Below are 21395 nucleotides of genomic sequence, written 5' to 3'. Positions count from 1 at the left end.
TTTTCTCTCTACACACTGTCCTTAGGTAAACTCATTAGCTCTTTTGGTTTTTCCTACCATCTGTACGCCGATGACACCCAGCTGTATCTTTCCACCCCTGACCTTTCCCCAAGGCTTGAACAGCAAGTTTCGTCTTGTCTCACAGCTGTCTCGCAGTGGATACGCCATCGGCGTTTGAAGCTCAACATGTCCAAGACAGCTTCTTGTCTTTCCTCCTAAGTCCACCCACACTCCTTTTCTGTCTCCGTGAACAACATTTCTATTCAACCAGTCCAGCAAGCCCGCAGTCTTGGTTTTATCTTTGATTCTTCTCTGTCGTGTATCCCTCAGATCCAGACCACAGCCAAGGCTTGTAGATTCCTTTTGTACAATATTGCCAAAATCCGACCATTTCTCTCCGCCTCTACTGCCAAGATCCTGGTCCATGCCTTAGTGATCTCATGACTTGATTACTGTAACATCCTTCTGGCAGGGCTTCCTCTTTCTCACCTCCGTCCTTTAATTTCTGTCCAGCATTCAGCTGCACGCATTATCACATCTGCCCACCACTCTGACCATATCTCTCCTTTGCTGGCATCCCTTCACTGGCTCCCCCTCCCTTTCCGCATTCAGTATAAGTTCCTGCTGTCCACGTTTAAAGCCCTCCATGGGTTGGCCCCTCCTTACTTATCAGAACTTCTTTCTCCTCACCTTCCCACTCGGGCCCTCTGTTCTGGTAGTCAAGATCTGCTGTCCCAGCCCAGGATTTCCTCTGCCCCATCTCGGATTCGCCCCTTTTCACTCGCTGCCCCTCTCTCCTGGAACCTTCTTCCAGAGCCATCACTTCTTTAACCAGCTTCAAAACGGAGTTGAAGACCATCCTGTTCAGAGAAGCGTTCCCAGGCCTTGCATAATTCTCGCTTGCCTCCCTGGATGAAGATTAACCATCCATTATGAAGCCAAGCCCTCCCTCCAGTCCATCTGCCTTGGTCCAGGCCTTGGAGGTAGAGAGGAACTGCTGGTTTTCATCCCCTTCCCCACCACTACTCCCTTCTTCTTTTGTGTGGTGTCTTTTTAGATTGTAAGCCTGAAGGCAGGGAACCGTCTAATTAAAAAGACTGTATGTACAGCCCTGTGTAAATTTGCAGCGCTTTATAAATAAAGATTAATAATAATAATAATAATAATAATAATAATAATAATAATAATATGTTCTATCCAGGAAGTCCTCATTTGCTCTCATGCACTGAAGAGTGGCAACAGGTTGCTGAAGTGTGCTGACCTTCTCTTCTGAAAGAGTCACCAATTTGCACTTGCTGCAAGTGTAGTCAGAGAGGTTTCCACTAAGAAAACAAATATAGCATACACATAGCAACAGATGACTATGGATCTGTCTGCCTCCATCCCTGGAGTCAATTTTTCTTCCCTTTTACACTGCAGTAATTCTCTGCAATGTCCTTTAATAAGGACTAGATTCTTTGGTTCAATCTTTATGGAGGTCCCTGTGAATCTGTAATGGGACCCCAGACAAACTACAGAATTAGTTGACAAGAAACAAGAACCCTCAATCCTTCAGTTTAAGAGAGGGTTGGGGACCTACACTTGTTTCAACCTCCTCTTCAAGCTTTAGCCAAGAGTATTTGTTTATCTAGAGTGTTCAAAAGTCATTTGCTCAGCTGTAATCACACAAGATGGACATGTAAAATCAAAGTTCCTTCAGCAATTCTGATTTATTTTGGAAAGTTTCAAAAGAATCTACATGACGGTGCTGATGGAGTACAAATTCTAGCAAGACTCTTTTCCTTCCTGTAAGTTAAGAAAAAAAATCCAATAGAACATACTGAAAGCTAAAAAACAGTAACACTATTAATGATTTGGCAAAGCCAGATCTTCCAAGAATTCAAAGGGAACCCATATTATGAAAAGAAAACGTAAGACAACAATAGCAAGGATCATCTTACCAGAGCACAATGATCTCTGTTGTTGCGATTAGTTAATTCCATTACAGTACTAGTAATGCTGGGGCTCAGTAAGTGTTCCCGCTGATCAAGGTAACATTGATGGATTTCATTTAACAGTTGCTGGTACCTAGATGAAGAAAAGAATAAGAAGCAATCAGATGTATAAATGAATTAAATGCATGGGCCTGGTATCCACAAAGGTGGATAATTGTCTGAAGGATGTGGTAGTGTGAATTTTGAAAAAAAAATTGTTTAAATGTCTATCTTGCCATTTTTGCCTAGAGTAACCAGATACATTTTTTAATTATTTATATCCCACCTTCCCCCCAGTACAGGGACTCAAGATACATGGGAGGCTAGAGCTTTTTCCACCTTTAACAAAGAAATGGGCAACCTTGTAGTTTCAGAGGCAATTATCTGTTGCAGGATTTTCTGCATAGCACAATACAGTTTACCCCCCGCCTCCAAAAAAGGCACAAAAACTGGATTGGTTGGAAGTCCACTTCTGGTTTTGAAAAAAATGCTATTTCTTGATGTTGAAAAAGCAACAAGGTAGGGCTGGGTATCTCCTCCAGTAATCCAACAATGACCTCTCGTTTTTTGGGTGTTTGAAATGATCTACCCACACATGGAATGTACCCAAGCCTCAAACTATACAGATAAGAGTGGCTGCTGTTCTCCCACAGCTTATATTACAGTACATCCAAAAAGGCCCTATCCAGTTGCCTGTATTTATCTATTGTACAATGTCTTATACATGTGGAAAGCTCTTTCCAGTCTGCCCCCTTTCACACTTCATCTAAAAACTTTCATGTGTGAAATGCTGTTGATGTCATCATTGACTTTATGGATTATACCAATACATTTTACAGCCTCAGCATATGACAGCAATCAACTCTGTTGCCCTTTGCCTGCTGGGAGGAGTCTCAATCCTAATTCTACAGTAGGTTGGCAGAGGGAATCTAGTTCATTTCCTTCAAGGAGGAAAAGGCTAGTTTTCTTCTCCATGTGCTTGGGGTGAGATCTAAAGTTAGACTTTGAGCTATTGCATTCTGGGAGTCACTGCTGGGAGGAGTCTCAACCCTAATTCTACAGAAGGCTGCCAGAGGCGCGCACTGTTAATTTTTCTTATACAGTGAAGGAGGTTTTGGAGACTAGAGGAGAAGCTGACCTGAGAACATTGTTGGAGGGGGCTCTATAAAATTTTCACTTTTCTCTTTTTTCCCCTCAAGGGGCTAGTGGGGATAATATAACTATAGGCCCAGTGACTTGAACTCAGTGACAGAGCTTGGGGACAAAGGCCAAGTTTAGCAGGGGAAGCCCACAGTCTTGTTTCAGTGCCTCCTTAAGACTTCTCAGTATGGACACTGAAGGCCCTGCTGCAGTCACCTGCAACACTTGTGGGATATTTGTCTTCTTGCCTACAGATATGGGGAACTTCACCTGCACCAAGTGCAAGTTGGTAGCCCTCTCAGAAGAGAAAATACAGCAGCTGGAGGCCCAGGTAGCTACACTTCAGCATCATAGTGATCAAGAAGTTTTCCTGACCAGAACAGACCAGACGGCCTTGGACGGGAAACACACAGAGAAAGTTGCTGGGGAGAAAGAGGTCACATCACATTCAACAGAATTAGATAGTTGGAGGAATGTCCACGCAGAAGTAGGGAAACCAAGCAACATTCTGTAAGCTTGCAGCTACAGAACAGATTTCATTCTCTCTCTCTATTATCAAGGATGATGAGGAACAGCAGCAGGGACAGACTTCAGGGACAGAGCAGGGGACCCACAAAGTTCCACCAAAGGGAACAGCTGTTACTCGGAGGAGGCGTCTGGTGGGGGGGGGACTCCTTGCTGAGGGGTACAGAAGCAGTGGTTTGTGGGCCTGATAAGATGTCTCGGGAGGTGTGTTGTCTCCCTGGGCAAAGATCCGTGATGTGACAGAGAGCCTGACAAGACTTGTCAAGCCTACTAACCATTACCCCTTTCTTTTGGTTCATGTGGGAACCAATGATACTACAAGACACAGCCTTCAGAATATCATAAGGGATTATGAGGCTTTGGGTAGGAGGCTGAAAGAGATGGATGCACAAGTTGTCATCTCATCTCTTCTTCCAGTTGAAGGGCATGGTCCAGGAGGGTATTAAAAGAACTGGCAAATATAATATCCAAACCATTGGCAATAATCTTTGAGAATTCCTGGACAACAGAAGTCCCAACAGAATGGAGAAGGGAAAATGTCCCCATCTTCGAAAAGGGGGAAAAAAGAGGATCCAAACAATTATTGTCCAGTTAGTCTGAAATTTATAACAGGAAAGATTCTAGAGCAGATCATTAAACAGAGAGTCTGTGAACATCTAGATGGCAATTCCACAATCACAAAAAGTCAACATGGGTTTCACAGAAACAAGTCATGCCAGACAAACCTGAGCTCTTTTTTTCATAAAATTACCAGCTTAGTAGATGAAGGGAATGCTGTGGATATAGTATATCTTGATTTCAGTAAGGCCTTTGACAAAGTTCCCCATGATATTCTTGCAAACAAGCTTGTAGAATATGGGCTAGACAAGGCAACTGTTACATGGATTTGTAACTGGCTGACCGGTCAAACCCAAAGGATGCTCAACAATGGCTCCTTTTCATCCTGGAGAGAAGTGACCAGTGGGGTCCCACAGGGCTTTGTCCAGGGCCCAGTGCTATTCAACATCTTTATCAATGACTTGGAGGACAAAATTGGGGGCATACTTATCAAATTTGCAGATGACACCAAATTAGAAGGAATAGCTAATACCCCAGAGGGCAGGATCAAGATTCAAAGTGACCTGAACGGACTGGAAAGTTGGGCCAAGACTAACAAAATGAAATTCAACAGGGAGAAATGTAAGGTACTGCACTTAGGGTGGAAAAATGAAATGCACAGATATAGGATGGGGAACACCTGGCTGAACGAGACTACGAGTGAAAGGGATCTAGGAGTCCAAGTAGACCTCAAGTTGAACATGAGTCGACAGTGTGATGCGGCAGCTAACAAAGCCAATGCGATTTTAGGCTGCATCAATAGAAGTATAGTGTCTAGATCAAGGGAAGTAATAGTGGCGCTCTATTCTGCTTTGGTCAGGCCTCACCTGGAATACTGTGTCCAGTTCTGGGCACCACAATTCAAACAGGATGTGGAGAAACTGGAGCGTGTCCAAAGGAAGGCAACTAAAATAGTGAAGAGTCTGGAAACCATGTCCTATATGGAACGCCTTAGGGAGCTGTGGAAGTTCAGCCTGAAGAAGAGAAGGTTAAGAGGTGATATGATAGCCCTGTTTGAATATTTGAAGGGATGTCATATTGAGAAGGGAGCAAGCTTGTTTTCTGCTGCTCCAGAGACTAGAAACCAGAACAATGGATGCTAACTGCAGGAAAAGAGATTCCATCTCAACATTAGGAGGAACTTCCTGACAGTAAGGGTTGTTCAATAGTGGAACAAACTCTCTCGGAGTGCGGTGGAGTCTTCTTCCTTAGAGGTCTTCAAACAGAGGCTGGATGGCCATCTGTCAGAGATGATTTGATTTAGATTTCGTGCATGGCAGGGGGTTGGACTGGATGGCCCTTGTGGTCTCTTCCAACTCTATGATTCTATGATTGTTTTTTTAATGAAAAAAATAAATACCATTTCTGTACAATGAATCAGCACAGTCCTTTTCAAGTAAATTTAATCATCCTCCATATATTTCCCCTCCAAACGGTATTAAAGATTAGGGCAAAATGTAAGTGAGTGAATTGTTTGACTCATGTATTTAAGTATCAACTTTTGGGAACAAATGTGGAATCTAAAGTTAACAATCCGTCTTCTTCTATCCTGCATAAATCTGGATTTACTGACAATGAAGTGCCTGTGAAGTGCAGCTCATGGGCTGCATGTGGCCCCCAGGACCCTGTGGGTCCAAAATATTTTTGCCCCAAAATGTCATCTAGGCGATATGGATGGTATTTCCACCCAGTATGGAGCTCCTCTGGACCTTTTTTTAATGTGCCTTGCATTAAAAGGTAAGGTGTTTCTGGCAAATATTGAGGTGTTTCAACATGTTTATCAGCACAGCACACAATGGTCTGTGTGGCTAGTGAGGCATGATTAGGACCATAGGCCTTCAATGCATGTATATTAAAACTTTCATCAAAATTGGCAATTGCAAAAATGCACTGTGACTTTCTACACCAATAATTCCATTTACTGAAAGATACTTTATTTTGAAATTCATGCAAGATGTGAACAGGTCATTAAACAGAGAGTCTGTGAACATCTATGATTCTATAACTTGGCATTTCCATTGCAATTCTTCAAGGTACAGAACACTTCTTGATTTAATGGGCACTCTCCCTGATGAATTCTGTGTTTGCTCAAAACTGAGGGCCTAAACAACTACTGACCAGTCAGTTTTATGTGAACACCAGAAAAAAATAATCACAGAACAGATTATTAAACAGTCTGCACAAACTTGGAAAGGAATGCTGTGATTATCCAGAATGGGTTTCTCAAAAACAACTCATGCCAAATATTATTATCTTTTTTTAATAGAATTGCAAGCCTGTTAGGTCAGGGGAGTGTTATGGAGGTAGTATGTTTTGATTTCAGTAAAACATTTGACTTTACGTCCTTCCTAATAGCATTAAAGAATTGATAGCAATCTTTGGTATGTGTCTCCTGAGTGAGTGAAAGTTGCTTAAGTGTAGCGAAATTGGAAAATGATCACTTTCAACCCTGGGCATAACTTCTAGGTCCTTGGCATAGGGTAGAAGGTCCCTAGAAATGATTATCTACTCAATAGAGCAAATTCTGGATGCCAAGAGATAAGTGAATTCAGCTGGACAGTCAATTGTCAGAGAACCATTCAGGATAAAAAGATTTAGTCTGGAGACTGAGCCACACATAGGCCAGCAAAATTTGATTTCTTATCTTTTGAACATCAGGTGAGTTCCATCATCCTCAAATTTAGGAGGAGGGCATTTGTGCTGGGTGAATAGGGTATAGTCATTGGGGCCCAATATAGCATTCAAATCTCCCTCCAGGACTACAAATGTATTTGGGTTCCAAAATATGAAATTAGCAGTGTATGATTCCAGTTCAGGCCATAGGTTTCTAATTTGGGATTTCTTCTCCACTGTAGGCATGTAGTCATTTATTATCACCAGAGTGCAGCGATTAAACTGGATCAGCAATGCTATGGCATATGTTTTAAGTGGGGGAAGAGGATTTGTTATAGCACAAAGAGTGGTGGAAACCAGGATTCCCAGACCTCCCTGGCTCTGCTGCAACCAAAAATGAGTGAAAACCATTCAACAGCAGATACTTCATAGTCCAAGGTACCTGGATCAGTCAAATATCATATTACAAAACCTATAAAAAATAAAATTTAAAAAATTAAAAAAGAAAAAAGAAAAAAGAAAAAAAGAAGGAAGAAAACTGAGCTGGTTGGCAAGGAAGGAAATTAAATACTGGCGAGGAAGAGAGAAGTCAACATATGAAATGGTAAAGAACTTTGGACTTCTGCATCAATCTCCTGGCATGAGGGATTGTGTGGATTGTTCCTCAAACCATCCAGAGAATATCACCCTCTCTATGTTGTCCCTTTGGGGGGGGGGGACCCATACATGAAAGAAAAAGCTATCTTGAGTTAGGCCCTGCTGAAGACTAACAGACTAATATTTTTCAGTACAAGACACAATCTTTGAAATTGATTTAAGTTTCTGCATACTCACTCTGGCATTTTCTCAGATCGCTGCTCTATCTGCTCAATAAGTGCCTAAGGAAAAATGGAGAAAAGAGTTAAAACAGTACTCTCCTGTGCCCATCCAAAAGTACATCAAATATTACATGCATCTAGGCAGATAATATATTGTTGCTCTTAGCTCTAGCGAAGTTGTTAATATTCCTAGAAGATCCCCTGAGCACCTTGACTTACTTTTTTCAGTTCTGAGCAGCTGTAAACATGCACCATTAATAAAAACTGAAATTGGGTGAAGAGACTGAAAAGCTTTGCAGTCTATTGTACACGAAGATCAAGCAAGGGTTTTACCTGAGAGATATTTGAGAGATGATACCAGATGTTAAAGTATGGAACGAAGTCAAAAATGACTTGCAGAAATGGAAAAGGCTAAGTTAGGTAAAGGTTCCCCTTTCGAAAAGTTTGGCTAGTCATGTCTGACTGTAGAGGGTAGTGCTAATCTCCATTACTAAGCCAAAGAGCCAGTATTGTTAAAGACAACTCTGTGATCATGGGGGCAGCACGATTGCACAGAAAACGTTGCTACCTTCCCACCAAAGTGGTACCTATTTACATGCTTTTGAACTGCTAGGTTGGCAGAAGCTGGGACTAGTGATGGGAGCTCACACCTTCACCTGAACTGTTGACTTTGCACTCGCCAGAGTCAACGTCTTAACCACTAAGTATTGGGTAGGATATCTACAATCAAGATTAATGTTTTGCCTAAAATGTTGGTTTTATTTCAATCTGTTATTATATTAAATTATGTGCATGTTAACAATGGCAGAAAAATGTGTCATCTTTGAGAGGGCAGTCGCCTTTCAACTCCATGCTGTCTTGGATGAAACCGATTATCTGGACCCATTTCAAACTGGCTTCAGGGTGGGATACGGAGTTGAGACTGCCCTGGTCGCCTTAGTTGATGATCTTTGTCTGGGTATCGACAGGGGAAGTGTGACCCTGTTGGTGCTCTTGGACATCTCTGCGGCCTTCGATACCATCGACCATGGTATCCTTTTGGAACGCGGGAGACTTAGGCATTGGGGGCACTGAGCTCCAGTGGCTCTGGTCCTACCTCTCGGGAAGGTTCCAGATGGTGAGGCTGAGGGGTTGTTGTTCTCGTAAAAGAGCTGACATTTGGCGTCCCTCAGGGCGCCATTCTGTCCCCCATGCTATTTAATATTTACATGAAGCCGCTGGGACAGATCATCCGGAAACATGGAGCACGGTGTTATCAGTACACTGATGACACCCAGATCTATCTATCCATGTCTCCGACTGATACAGTGACTAAGCATGGCATCTCTCCTCTGGATGCCTGTCTGGAGTCAGTAATGGGCTAGATGAGGGAAAACAAACTCAAGCTGAATCCAGAGAAAACAGAGGTACTCGTGATAGGTACCCCAAGTCCAGACAGTGGAATTTGTGATCCAGTCCTGGATGAGGTCACACTTCCCCTAAAGGACAGAGTTCGCAGTTTGGGAGTACTCCTGGACTCATCCCTACAGCTATCATCACAAGTGGATGTGATGGCCAGGAGTGCTTGGTACCAGCTTTGGCTGATACGCCAACTGCGTCCCTGCCTGGACCGAAAGGACCTTGAAACAGTAGTACACGCGCTGGTAACCTCTCGGTTAGATTTCTGTAATGTGCTCTACATGGGGCTACCTTTGTACCAGGTTTGGAAGCTTCAGCTAGTTCAAAACGCTGCAGCCAGATTGGTCACTGGAACTTCAAGGTCAGACCACATAACACCTGTATTAAGATCTCTTCACTGGCTGCCAATTAGCTTCTGGGCTCAATACAAAGTGTTGGTTATTACTTATAAAGCCCTACATGGCTTGGGCCTGAGTTACTTGAGGGAACGCCTCTCCCCACACAATCCGCCCCGCACTCTCAGAACAACATGGAAGCTCTTACTCGAGTACCCCAGGGTGAGACTAGCAGCAACTCACCAGAGAGCATTCACAGCGACAGCTCCTATACATTGGTATAAACTCCTGGAAGAGATTCAACTTAGTTCTACCTTGGATGCCTTTAAGAAGGCATTGAAAACTCATCTCTTCCGGCTAGCATATCCTCCTGACTCCTTATAAAGAAATTATTCCCTAATAGAAGTTTACCTCAAGATGTTTAATTATGACAGATAGAGTTTATGACTGTTTTATATGCTGTTTTTAAAATCTTTTATTGGAATTTGTATCTGTAATTGCTATTATATTGTGGTATGATGTGATACATTTATATTTTGATTGAATCTGTAAACCGCTTTGATCTTGCTGGAAAAGCGGTATATAAATAAAGTTATTATTATTATTATTATTATTATCATCATCATAATCTTTTATCTGGCAAGGGAGAGATTTAAGCTATTACAAGATGAAAAAATAAGAGGCGGTCTAGGTTAGCTCTCAGAGCATATTATTCGATGTGTAGTTTGGGATAACAAATGAAAAGTTGAATTCAAAGTCGTAGCTGTATTAGTCTGGAAAATCAATATGCAAAGGGACCTTGTAGCACCTTTGAGACTGACTGAAAGAAACCGATAGAATGAGCTTTTGAGCCTACTTCTTCAGATGCACAGAAGTAGGATGAAATATATGAAAGCTCATGCTACCAGCGTTTTTCTTTCAGGTCCAAAATACGCTGCAGAAATAATCCAGTTTGAGCAGTTTGAGACTAATTTAACTGCCCTGGTTCAATGCTAGTTTTGTGAGACATTTAGCCTTCTCTGTCAGAGGGCACTGGTGTCACTATTAATGCCATAACAAACGTGTTTGCTCATGCTGGTGCCTACTATTATATCAAACTAGAGGTGGATTAATAACTATATTAGAGGATGTTCCGATATTTAATACTATTTGGGACAGACAGACTGAGGTGAGGCATTAGAGCATGTGGTAGTGGATGAGAAACCCCTGCAAAAAGGAGATGTCACATCTGGGGCCCTGCTTAAGCTTTGTGAACTTTGCTGGGACTTGGCTGGCAGGTTGGAGGTGTGCTGCTGCCCCTGCTTTCTTTCACTGGAACAGTTGAGAGAAGAGGTAGGAAGAGAAACAATGTTTGTGTGTATCTGGGGTGGAGGGATGACCTGAAGCTGTGTGGGGAGGGCATGTCTCTGCAGGGGAGGGGAAAGTATCCAGGCTCGGTTTTTCAAGAGTCCTTTGCCTCTCTCAGACTGAGCATCCCTCCTCACTTGGGAGAAATGTGGGAAGTGAGCTTTGGCACTCTTCAGCCCAGCAAATGAGAGTCCTTCCTCATCATGGAGAAACTTCTCCCTTTATACCTGGTTATTTTGGGAACAGCAACTGAGAAACCTCTCGTCTGCAACAGTTTTTGGTGCAAGGCTGGCATGGGTAAGAGGGTTCTCAGTTGCTGCTCTCTTTGGACCTTGTTACCCTGGGAGCAGCTAGCGAGCTGGCCTTCCCTTTACTGAAAGGCTGGTGCAGATGAGAGGGAGGAGCAGGCCTGGACAACCGCTGCTGCTGTATTCAGATGATATTATTTCTGAAATACGTATTTGTGAAACAAGTATGCTTGTTTAACTTTATAGTGCTAGATTGGTTGCTCTGAATTTGCAGTAGTAGAACTAATATGAAGAAACAGGTGTTGGAGGGTGCTAAATATTGTTTGCTTTTGTTGTTTAGTATTGTTCAGAGTTTTGTTGTTGCTTGCATATGTGTATTTCAAACATATAGATAAAATGTGTTTGTAATTGAGGTTTTTACGTCTAATAAGAAATTATTTTAAACACAGCTGTAGTTAATTCCTACTTTAAACTTTACTCATGGTATTTTTCAGGAGAAAAGGGGATATATGATTACTAAAGAAATGAGTAATTCAAATCAGAAACACACAATCATTTTATTAATAAAAATTCACATCAAACTTTACCAGGACTTTCAAAATACAAGCAAAGTCAATAAGGACTATACTCATTTCTTCTGCCCTCTCTGCAGAGACAGATGATTGCTACAAGGAAAGAAAATGCCTCCTTTTCAGCAAAAGCACACATGGGGTGACCACTGTGTACATCCAGAAAATACTTTGGGTTGACCTTTACATTTTTATTAAGTTAAGTTCAGGACTTAGTTGGGGGCACAGCTAAAAGCCACAAACTCTAAATAGCTGCTGTCTCAGTCTTTAGAGCTCAGTCTATGAAAGAAAAGAAAGTGAGCTTATATTTGGTGTGTGTGTGTCAGAACTCACTGTTTCCCTGAACTCTTCGGAGGCTTGTGTGCATGACTGTTTTTGGCAGTGTGCTCTCCTTGAATGCATGCTCTAAAAGGGTAGGACTTCTGCTGAGTCACTGACCTGGTCGTGGGGCAGAGCAAGCAGCCACTACTTCTGTATAGCTGTTGCCTTCGGAGCTCAGAAAACAGGAAGAGAAAACTAGCCATTTTTGTGGGCATTTCATGGGTGTCTACAAGGGTAAGCCTGAACAGCTGTATTGCTATATATATAGGATAGTGACAGAATTGTGTATGTCTGATGTTTACTCAACATCCTTGGTCTCAAAGTAGTACATGCAACTGCAACAGAAAAATGTTTCCCTTGTGCTGTGCATGTAGTGAAGCCTTTCCCTGGAAAGCACCCAGATTCCAAATTGATCTACCATTTCATATTTAAATACTAAGGTTTTATTGGAAATAAGCCTCCAGTCTAATGACAATTTCAGATGCACAAATTTGAGAAAGTTTACTGATATCAAGAGTATACACATGCCTATGATGATGTCTTTGCTCTGTCTTGTGAAAGGAGACTGAGCTTGGCAAGATTCTTGAAAGAAATATGTTAAATTTATTGTTAACCACCTATCCAATCATACTTACTCTGACTTTGGGAGCAGCTGCTCTGAACTTTACATAAAATAAAGTGAAGGCATTATCTGAATTTGGTGCCACAGAAGGATCCTAGAAGAAAGAGACAAATATAGTATTTCTCTAAAATTGCTCATGATACGAACTGAATGTAAATGTTAAGCAACACCAGAAACTTTTGAGATAATGCTGATATAGTGCAACATATATCAGGCTGCTTTATTCACTAGGGCATGCCTCCTCTACAAACAGAGGTTGTAAAAAAAAAAGGGACATGCTCCTTTTGCGGTTGATTTCCACTCACCACCATATATTTACAAGGATAATAGAAATATATATGTACTGTATAATAGAAACAATTTAATTTTTAAGAAATGTGTTTCATAGATGTTTTATGTGTTGTCTCAGTTATCACATACATAGTAGATGTTGCTTCCCCCCCCCCCTATTTTTTAAAAGCTCCCAAAGAAGCCTATTGGTGTGAAGGCCAAAGTACAGTGGGCCCTTTGTATATGCAGGGGATCCCTTCCAGACCCTCCATATATGGGGAAAATACAGTGGGATCTCAAAACCCGTTGATTTCAATGGCGACATGCTCCTGTACATGCAGGAGTGCACACCATTTGTCCCTCTGGGCTTGCCGTCCACATGAGCTCAAGTCTGCAAACAGCAAGCCCACATATGGGCAGGTGGACTGTACATTGGGCTTTTTAAGAAATAAAAGGTTTTGGACCATCACATTGTTTGTGGGATTTTGCCTTCTTTCATTCTTCCACTGCTTTTTCAGTTGGCCAAATAAGGTATTTTTGCAGAATCACAGATGGGCATCATGGACACCTGAGTCCAAGTCCTGCTCAATGAAGGCTCTCCAATTAAAGTATCCCGAGCAGGTAGGTCCCCAGACTCCTATTCAAGATATCCAGAGGACATCCCACTAGCTGTATGTTTCCCTGCTGAACCACTTACTGTCTACTGTCAAGACCTTCCTTTTAATGTTGAATCAAAGACTATCCTTTGGTTTGAAGTTTCAAACCATTAGACCTGGTCCTACCCCCTGGGGCAGCACAAAACAGGCCTGCCCCTTCTTCTCTGTGACAGCTCTTGAGGTAGAGTGTAATCATGTCACCCCACAGTTTTCTCTTCGCCTAGCTGAACATGCCCAGCTCCTCACAGGTTTGCTCTCCATACTTTTTATTGTCCTTGTTATCCTTCTTGGGATTCGCTCCAACTTGCCTACATCCTTCTTAAAATCTTCTCCTGCAACTGTATTTACAGGGCTTAGTTAGAGATACATGTCCAATTCATAGAAAACAAAGGAAAAAAGGGCTGCGAAGATCCCCATGTGTACTTTGTCTGCCTTGAAATATGAGCGCTGAACCTATGTAACAGTCCTTTTGTGTTGTGTCTTTTTAGATTGTAAGCCTGAGGGCAGGGAACTGTCTAATTAAAAATAATAATAATTGTAAGCCGCAATGAGAGCCTTTAGGGCTGAAATACCATAAATAATAATAATAATAATAATAATAATAATAATAATAATCCAAATGGGACTGTCAAGAGTGTCCAAATTATTCAAACAAATAAGCTACATGTCAGAGAAGTGCTCATCCTGGCAAGAGTATTAATTGCTGAGCTCTCTCAAAAGCAGCCTTAGATGCACAATAATTATTTAATATGACATTAAAATATTATTCAAGAATCACAGTCAAGAAAACTAACGTTTGTACTTACCCGTGATACATTCATTTCCAGCAGCCGAGGGTCTTAACATCCTGTATTCTGGGTTAAGCTCCTCCTATTCGCTCCTGTAGGCAGGGACAATAAACAAAAAACCGGCCCCGTATATAGGGAGGTGCTAGCCCCCCTGGGCCTCAGTCAATAACAAGCCAAGCGAGTAGTAAGGTAAATCAAGGAACTGAATTTTAGTAACATCAGATAAGGGTTAACTAGAACACCTTAGAAAAACTAATGAAAAATTACTAAAGCTAGAAAGTACTGATATGAGGTTCGGATGGCACAGTTATTTATTTTATAACAAATTAAGTGTAAATAGAAATTTTAATAATCATTACATCCGAGCTTTGATTATGTCTATTTGGAAGAAATACAAGAATAGAATATCTCCTAAATGTCCAATGTGGCTCTCACCACATGAGGCCCTATACAATGTAGATCCTAAAAGAGAAACAGTCTGGATAAAATACAGAGATTTAATTGATGAAAAAGGTGAAATTAAATCATATGAGAGGATGAAGGAAGAAAATTGAAATATAGGATGGTTTCTATATAGACAATTATATCAGAGATATTATTTAGACAAAAAGAAATGTGGATTTGCAAGTTCCAACACAGAAATGGAGGAAATTATTTGCCAATCGGCATAACCAATAGATGGCCCTCCAGCCTCTGTTTGGAAGTGGGTGGCAGAGGCCATGCTCTCTCTGCGGAGGACATGAAGCTATTTTGTGCTTTTTTGTGGGATGCTCTGTGGCAGCCAAAAAAGACCATTTTAGAGTTAGAAGCTTCAGCTCCTGCTGGGCCAAGTCTAGCTTCCTTTACAGCCATGCAGCTGTACAACATAGAGGAGTCCTCTGCCTCCTTACACATCATTTCATTATAAGAATTCAAAAGGAATGTGCAGGAGCCCTGACAACACCACCATGTGTTTCCCAGTCTGCAATAGGATCCCCCACATCTGTTGGGGTCCTGGGTGCCGTTGGGGCCAGAGATGGGAAAGAAGAGAGAGACCAAGGGTTTATGCCCCCATCTGCCCTCCTGGCAGAGTCCCAAACCTTATGCTAGGCATAGTGCCTGCTATGGCCATGGCAGAGGCCTCATGGCAATGCCTGCCCTGAGTGAGGGCATTAGATCTGGCAAAGGTTCTTTGGTGGCTGGAGAGAGAGGGCCCCTGGTACTCACCTTTCTCCTGTGTCTTCTGGCTGGCTTGCCTCTCTGACCTTGGCCCTGTTTTAGGCTGGGCAGAGGTGATGCAGAGAAATCCTTTGCCATGGCTTTTGGCTGGCCTGCCCTCTGAACCCTGACCCTAATAGGCTGGGCAGAGATGATGAGAAGAGAAGTTTCCATAACTTCTGGCCAGTTTCCTCACTGATCCCTGGCCCTAAACAGGCTGGGCAGAGGTGATGTGGAGAAACAGAGACATGGAGGGGATATCCCTCATCATCTGTTCCCACGGCTCCCATGTGATGCAATGCTGTTTGCAGAAATCTCCTGTGCTCCCACCATGAAAGGGGGGCAGCTTTGGAGGAGAGAGAGAGAGTCATGGGCAAAGCCAAGACCTTTCTCCAGTCCTGGGAGCCCTTGCCATATTAAGTCTTTCTTCATGCTTCCAAGGCAGCAAGAGAAAACGAAGAGAAGAAAAGGACTGGAGTGGCTGTAGTGAAGAAGTTGCAGAGCAACAGCAAACACCTCCTACTGGATCTCCCTCTGAAGCCAGCTCCCTCTGTTGAGCCAGCAGACCCTGAGCTAGGGAAGCCTGAGCTAAGAATGACTCTTAACCAGTGCTCTTGGGGTCCTCTGCCATAGCCACCACCAAGGAAGTGGGGAAAGGCAGGAGAGAGGAGAAGAAGGGAAGGCCAACAAAACTCTCAAACCGCTTTTGGAGAAAGGAAAAACTTCGCTGGCTCGAAGAGACACATCCTGCTAGGAGAATAGGCAGGAACAAGACTGGGGCCCAGGGGGGGGGCTAACTCCTCCCTATATAGGGGGTCGTTTTTTGTTTACTGTCCCTGCCTACAGGAGCGAATAGGAGGAGCTTAACCCGGAATACAGGAGGTTGGGACCCTGTCTGCTGGGAAAACACCTGTTCATAAGATACTCAGAGTTTTAGATTTTAATACAAGTTTATTATCCATTTTACACAAATTAATGCCATCCTTGTTGCTCCAACTTACCCTTTTAATTAATTGGTTTGTCAGGTTCTGCAGTGTATGCACAGTGTATGTTTTCATGAGGTGCACTGCTTTAGAAAGGCAATGTTTAAACTTTGCTAAATATACAGGATAGTCCCTAAAGTCTGGCTGAAAGAAAAGATAAAGGTGTTTTAAACAAGAGCTAAGAACAAAAAACAAGGGACACAATGAACATTTATGCTTCAAATGCGTGTTCCTCCTTAGCAAAAATCATCAAAAAATCTCAATGAATAGCAAGTGCTGTAGGGTATATTTAAGAGGAAGGAAGTGGCAATATTGCCTCTAAGTATTCATATACTAATATGAAATTAATGGGGTGACCATATGTTGACAGGTGATCTGAAGGCACAATATACATACACAAGCAAAATTCTAGCTAAAAAAGAAAATAATTCAGTTCAGTCCGCTGCAACATGCCCAACAATTTAACTATCCAACTTCTCCTATGTGAGATCCATATAGTTCAGGTTACAGTATGCCCTCAGCATGTGGTTGTAATTCTCACTCATTTTATTTTATCATTAAAGCAGAGTTTCAGAAGAATTAAATCTAGAAAATAACCATTTTATGAGACTTGAGAATCATGATTGGTTTTACAACATTTGTAAAGTGTCTAAAGGCAGTGTCTATTCCTGACATAAGGTGTAAGGAATAATCAAGACAGTTCAGAATGGTTTTTTTTTGGGGGGGGGGGGGGGGGGATGAGAGGGCAGAAACCATCAGCACTCCTGCATATATCCTTTCCAAAATTGATTATTCCTGACACCTTATGTCTAACCAGTCAAAGCTCTATGCCCTTATTTTTGCAAATCTTTGTCTTTACAAAACATATTTTAAAAATTAATAAACTGTAAATTTACCTTTTCTGAATAAAAGTTTTAAAAGGGATATCATGAAAAATAACTGCATTTCTTAAAATATCAGAGGATATTTTATTTCTTATACTTTTTGTTAAATAGCAAGAGATACTGAAAGAACATAGCAGCTGACAGATACTCTGTTCTACTATCACCCGATTTCCTCAAGATAGAAATCAATGAAATACAAGATTATGTATCATAAATAGCATAAACAAGGACGTAAGTGAGCAGGACTTACATGTGATGTAATATAAGCAATACAGTCATCAAGCTTAGCAAGCATAGGGATGAAACCATCACTATTTACAGACAGCGTAGGGGAAGTCAGTTTCTGAAACAGAGAGAGAGTGATGTTATAAAATGTCAACAAAAACAAACAAAAAAGATAATCCATTCAGTATTATTAATCACACAACATGTCTTCCAGTTATTAGAATAGAGAAAATCAAATGTTGGCAGATTATTTTGTTTTTATACAGCTTCTATGGAGATAACTAGACCACTCAACTTACTCACCTGTTATAAAAATGCTAAAACATTCAAACAAACAAGATGTTGGTAACTCTTCCCCTACAAGTAGGCCTGGGATGATCCTTGGATGAATCTTAAATGAGACTTTAATGAGACTAAAGTCAAAATGCTCTGACCCTAGCACAGGAGGGAGAGCTGCAATGCCATAGTCAAGAAGGGCCATAGGAGAAGCCATTTCCAGTGCTATATCTGAAATTATTCCCATCTGGTTAATATTGGATGTTGTCTCACACAGAAGGAATTACACTCTATTACAAATGTAGAGAGTACTCTGGAGATACTGCAGATCAAAAAGGCCACATGCACCAGTTTCCTCAAGAAATATGAAGATAATTAATGAAGATTAATTAATGTTATCAGTTCCCATTGTATTGGCCTAAATCAAAGGTGGGGAAACTACAGCCAGCAGGCCACATGCACCCCTCAGGGCCATTTTTGTTGTTGTTCCAAAATGCTGAAAATGACTTCTTGGGGTTGTGAAGGACATTTCCACCATATCTGGAGCCCCTCTGAACCCCAAGTAGTCAAAACGATATTTTGCAATTTTGTGCAAACAAAACTTTTGCATCAAAATGCCCTGTAGTGGCCTAGGAAGGCTCCAAAATACATTTCCATGCCCCTAGAGGGCTGTCAGAACCAGTGTATAGGGGTTCTGTCATAAAGGTTAAAAAAGGAGTTCATAGTATGTACTGTAGAATGATAGACTATAAAATAGAGAATTATGGGGGATTTTGGAAAGGCAGATTGAATGGCTTTCAGAATAAGTAGTGTGTATGGAGAGGGTGATGGGATTGCAGCTGTGAAATGGTTATCCAAGGGTTGATATGTTGGGGGAGAGAGGAGCTTGGGAATAGAGTTCCTCGAGGTTGTACTATCAGGGAGAAAGGAAAGTGAAGTATAAACAACCCTGGTATCTATGGCAACCTCCGCTTGTTAGTTTAGCTTGGGAATTGGGGCTGGCTCGGGGAGGCATTTGAGAGGGTTAAGAAGAGGAAAAGTTCCTTTGTGCTTCAGACTTTGCAAAAACGTGTTAATAGATGTTTCTGCCTGAATTCATCAATAAAGCTTCTTTTGTTTCAACTGAGTTTTATTTTTTGAGCATAGGACTGACTCCAGATCTCACAAGGGCATCTGGGGCAGAGGCAGGTGTGCGGAGTGGAGTCGTCCAAGATCTCCTGAAGGGATAATGCAGCCCCCTAGTATCACACCCCTGGTCTGTCATAACAGGTAAAATTTTTCCACATTTCTGTTTATTCTACCCAAATATGTCACTAATATTCTGCTTTCTGTGATATTATTTGCAGTTGAAATCTTACTTTCTTCCATCATTTATATGGATGAGTGATAAGGCAACAAATTCAGTTAGTGAAGTCTCCTTCCCCATCAACTGGAGACATTGTTTGAACTAGAACCACTGAGGTTTTGGTGGTGATGCAGTTGATGAACATGCAGAATATCTGCAGATACTGCACCCATCCAACTCTAGGCAGAATTACACCTATTGAATGTCTTTCTACCATGCTGTAGTTGAAGCCCTGACCCCTCTGCCCTCCCTTACTTAGTAGCCCCTTCCCTTTATAAGATACAACAGCTAGAGAGTGGTAAAATCAAACATTTACTGTGCTGTAAGTTTAAAGTAAAATAAACAACAATTAAGATGCTGGTGTATGATCTTGAAAGCTAAGCAGGGTCAGCCCTGGTTAGTACTTAGATGGGAGACCACCTATGAATAATAGGGGCTGTAGGCTAAATTTCAGAACCACCTCTGAATATTCTTTACCCAAGAAAACCCAATGAAATTAATAATGTCACCATCACTCAACAAGCAACTTGAAGGTACAGACATACACACACTCGGAACAGAGAAGCAGTCATACTACTTCCATTAAGGTATCAATCTGTACTGATCCAGTCAATCACAGATATATGAGATAAAGTGCATGGTTCTTTCACTTTCAAGATACTTCTCCCATCCATTCAAGTGTGTGCTCCCAATTCTTATCACCCCGACAGAAGCTCTTCTCTGCTGTTATCAGGGCCAAAAGTGAAGGTGAGTAGCCACTTTCTCCTTTTTTACTCTCCTTTTCTCCTTTGGGCATCTGAACTTTTTTTCATAGGGAAAGACAAATGAAATACAGTATTTCCCCCTTAAGACAGCAACAGTTTGGAAAAAGGTATAGTCAAAAGACAGCCAATAGTTACAAGAACAGAACTGTGACAAAACAGAGAAAAAGAAGGGGAGAGAGAAAAGGAAAAAATGTTTTGTTTGTACAGAGGGGCTGTGATGTTTACAAACTTCAGTCTCTCTCCTCTCTCACTTGCATAGCTGTTGCATTGTAACAAACCAAGATACAGTACTCAAAAGTTCTAAAGAGAAGCAGGTACAGAGGCTGGCATAGGTTGGCAAATGGCAAACTCCCTTTCGTTTTTATTTTGCAGGTGATGCAGCACAGCCCCCTATGACTCACAGTCACCTGGCCTGCAACCAGTTCTTAAGACAAACAATTATGAGAACTGTATCATCCACAGTCTCACTTGTACACATTATTCACCATGTTCAAGAAGTGTCACTGCTTATGCAGCCAAAATGGCATCTACATTCCAAAGGGGAGAACTGGCAGAGTTCAGGTAATCCTGAGACTTGGAGAAGAAAGTTAGAAAAAGCCTAAATTGGTTAAGAACCAAATAGCTTAATGCAGAGTGAGCGTAATTGTTATATAATAATAATAATAATAACAACAATAGGATTTATTTATATGCTGCCCAATCACTGGGAATCTGGGCAGCTTACAACAGAGGGGATAATAGACGGTTGCCTGCCCTCAGGCTTACAATCTAAAAGACACAACACAAAAGGAGAAAGGAATGGTGAGGGGGGAGGGGATGAGGTCCAGCATTCTTCTCTCCCTCTGAGGCCTGGACCAAGGCAGGTGGACTGGAGGGAGGGTTCTTCTTCTTCAGGCTAGCCCACTCTCTCCCCCACAGACCAAAAGATGACAGCTAAGGAGGGAGGAGCCTCCCCCCCAGGCCAGCCCCAACAGAGGTGGGCCCGCTCAGTCACTCCCTCACAGATTGAAGGACGACAGCCATGGAGGGAGGAGCCTCCCTCCCCAGGCCAGTCCTGATGGAGCTGGGCCAGCCCTCTCTCTTCCTCACAGGCCGAAGGATGACAGTTATGGAGGGAGGAGCCTCTTTCTTCAGGCTAGCCCTGATGGAGCTGGGCCAGCCTATTCTCTCCCTCATAGGCCGAAAGATGACAGTTAAGGAGAGAGGAGCCTCTTTTGTCAGGCTAGCCCTGATGGAGCTGGGCCAGCCTATTCTCTCCCTCATAGGCCGAAAGATAACACTTGAGGAATATCTAGTAAACAATTAAAACTTTTTGAATTTAGTCATGTAAGCAGCTTGGAAAGTCTGTAAGATTTTATGTGTTTAGCATGCTTGTATCACATCTTTTCTCCAAAGAGCTCAAAGCATCATATCTATTTTTCTCTTAATTTTTATCATCACAAAATCCTATGAGGTAAACCAGCCTGAGAGAAAGTACTCAGGCAAAGTTCACCCATGAACT

At 42.0% G+C, this 21395-nt stretch overlaps 1 protein-coding gene across 5 annotated transcripts in view; it reads right to left on the bottom strand.

Moving 5' to 3' along the window:
* Positions 1–21395, bottom strand: part of COG3 (component of oligomeric golgi complex 3) — an 85486-nt gene that overhangs the window by 45588 nt on the left and 18503 nt on the right. For all 5 annotated transcript variants that reach the window (XR_006102857.1, XM_042457354.1, XM_042457353.1 and 2 more), the window contains exons 6-10: positions 17535–17627; positions 16419–16544; positions 12520–12600; positions 7683–7726; positions 1941–2067 (exon numbers count right to left, since the gene is read on the bottom strand). Coding sequence is in view for 4 of the 5 variants with exons in the window: in XM_042457354.1 (XP_042313288.1) it covers positions 1941–2067; positions 7683–7726; positions 12520–12600; positions 16419–16544; positions 17535–17627 (471 nt within the window). In the remaining variant the exon portion in view is untranslated. The remainder of the gene's footprint in view (positions 1–1940; positions 2068–7682; positions 7727–12519; positions 12601–16418; positions 16545–17534; positions 17628–21395) is intronic.

The sequence above is a fragment of the Sceloporus undulatus genome, chromosome 3 (genome assembly GCF_019175285.1).
Source record: "Sceloporus undulatus isolate JIND9_A2432 ecotype Alabama chromosome 3, SceUnd_v1.1, whole genome shotgun sequence".
Taxonomy (NCBI): domain Eukaryota; kingdom Metazoa; phylum Chordata; class Lepidosauria; order Squamata; family Phrynosomatidae; genus Sceloporus; species Sceloporus undulatus.
The sequence above is the reverse complement of the archived record's forward strand: the minus strand, read 5'-3'. Positions and strand labels throughout refer to the sequence as shown.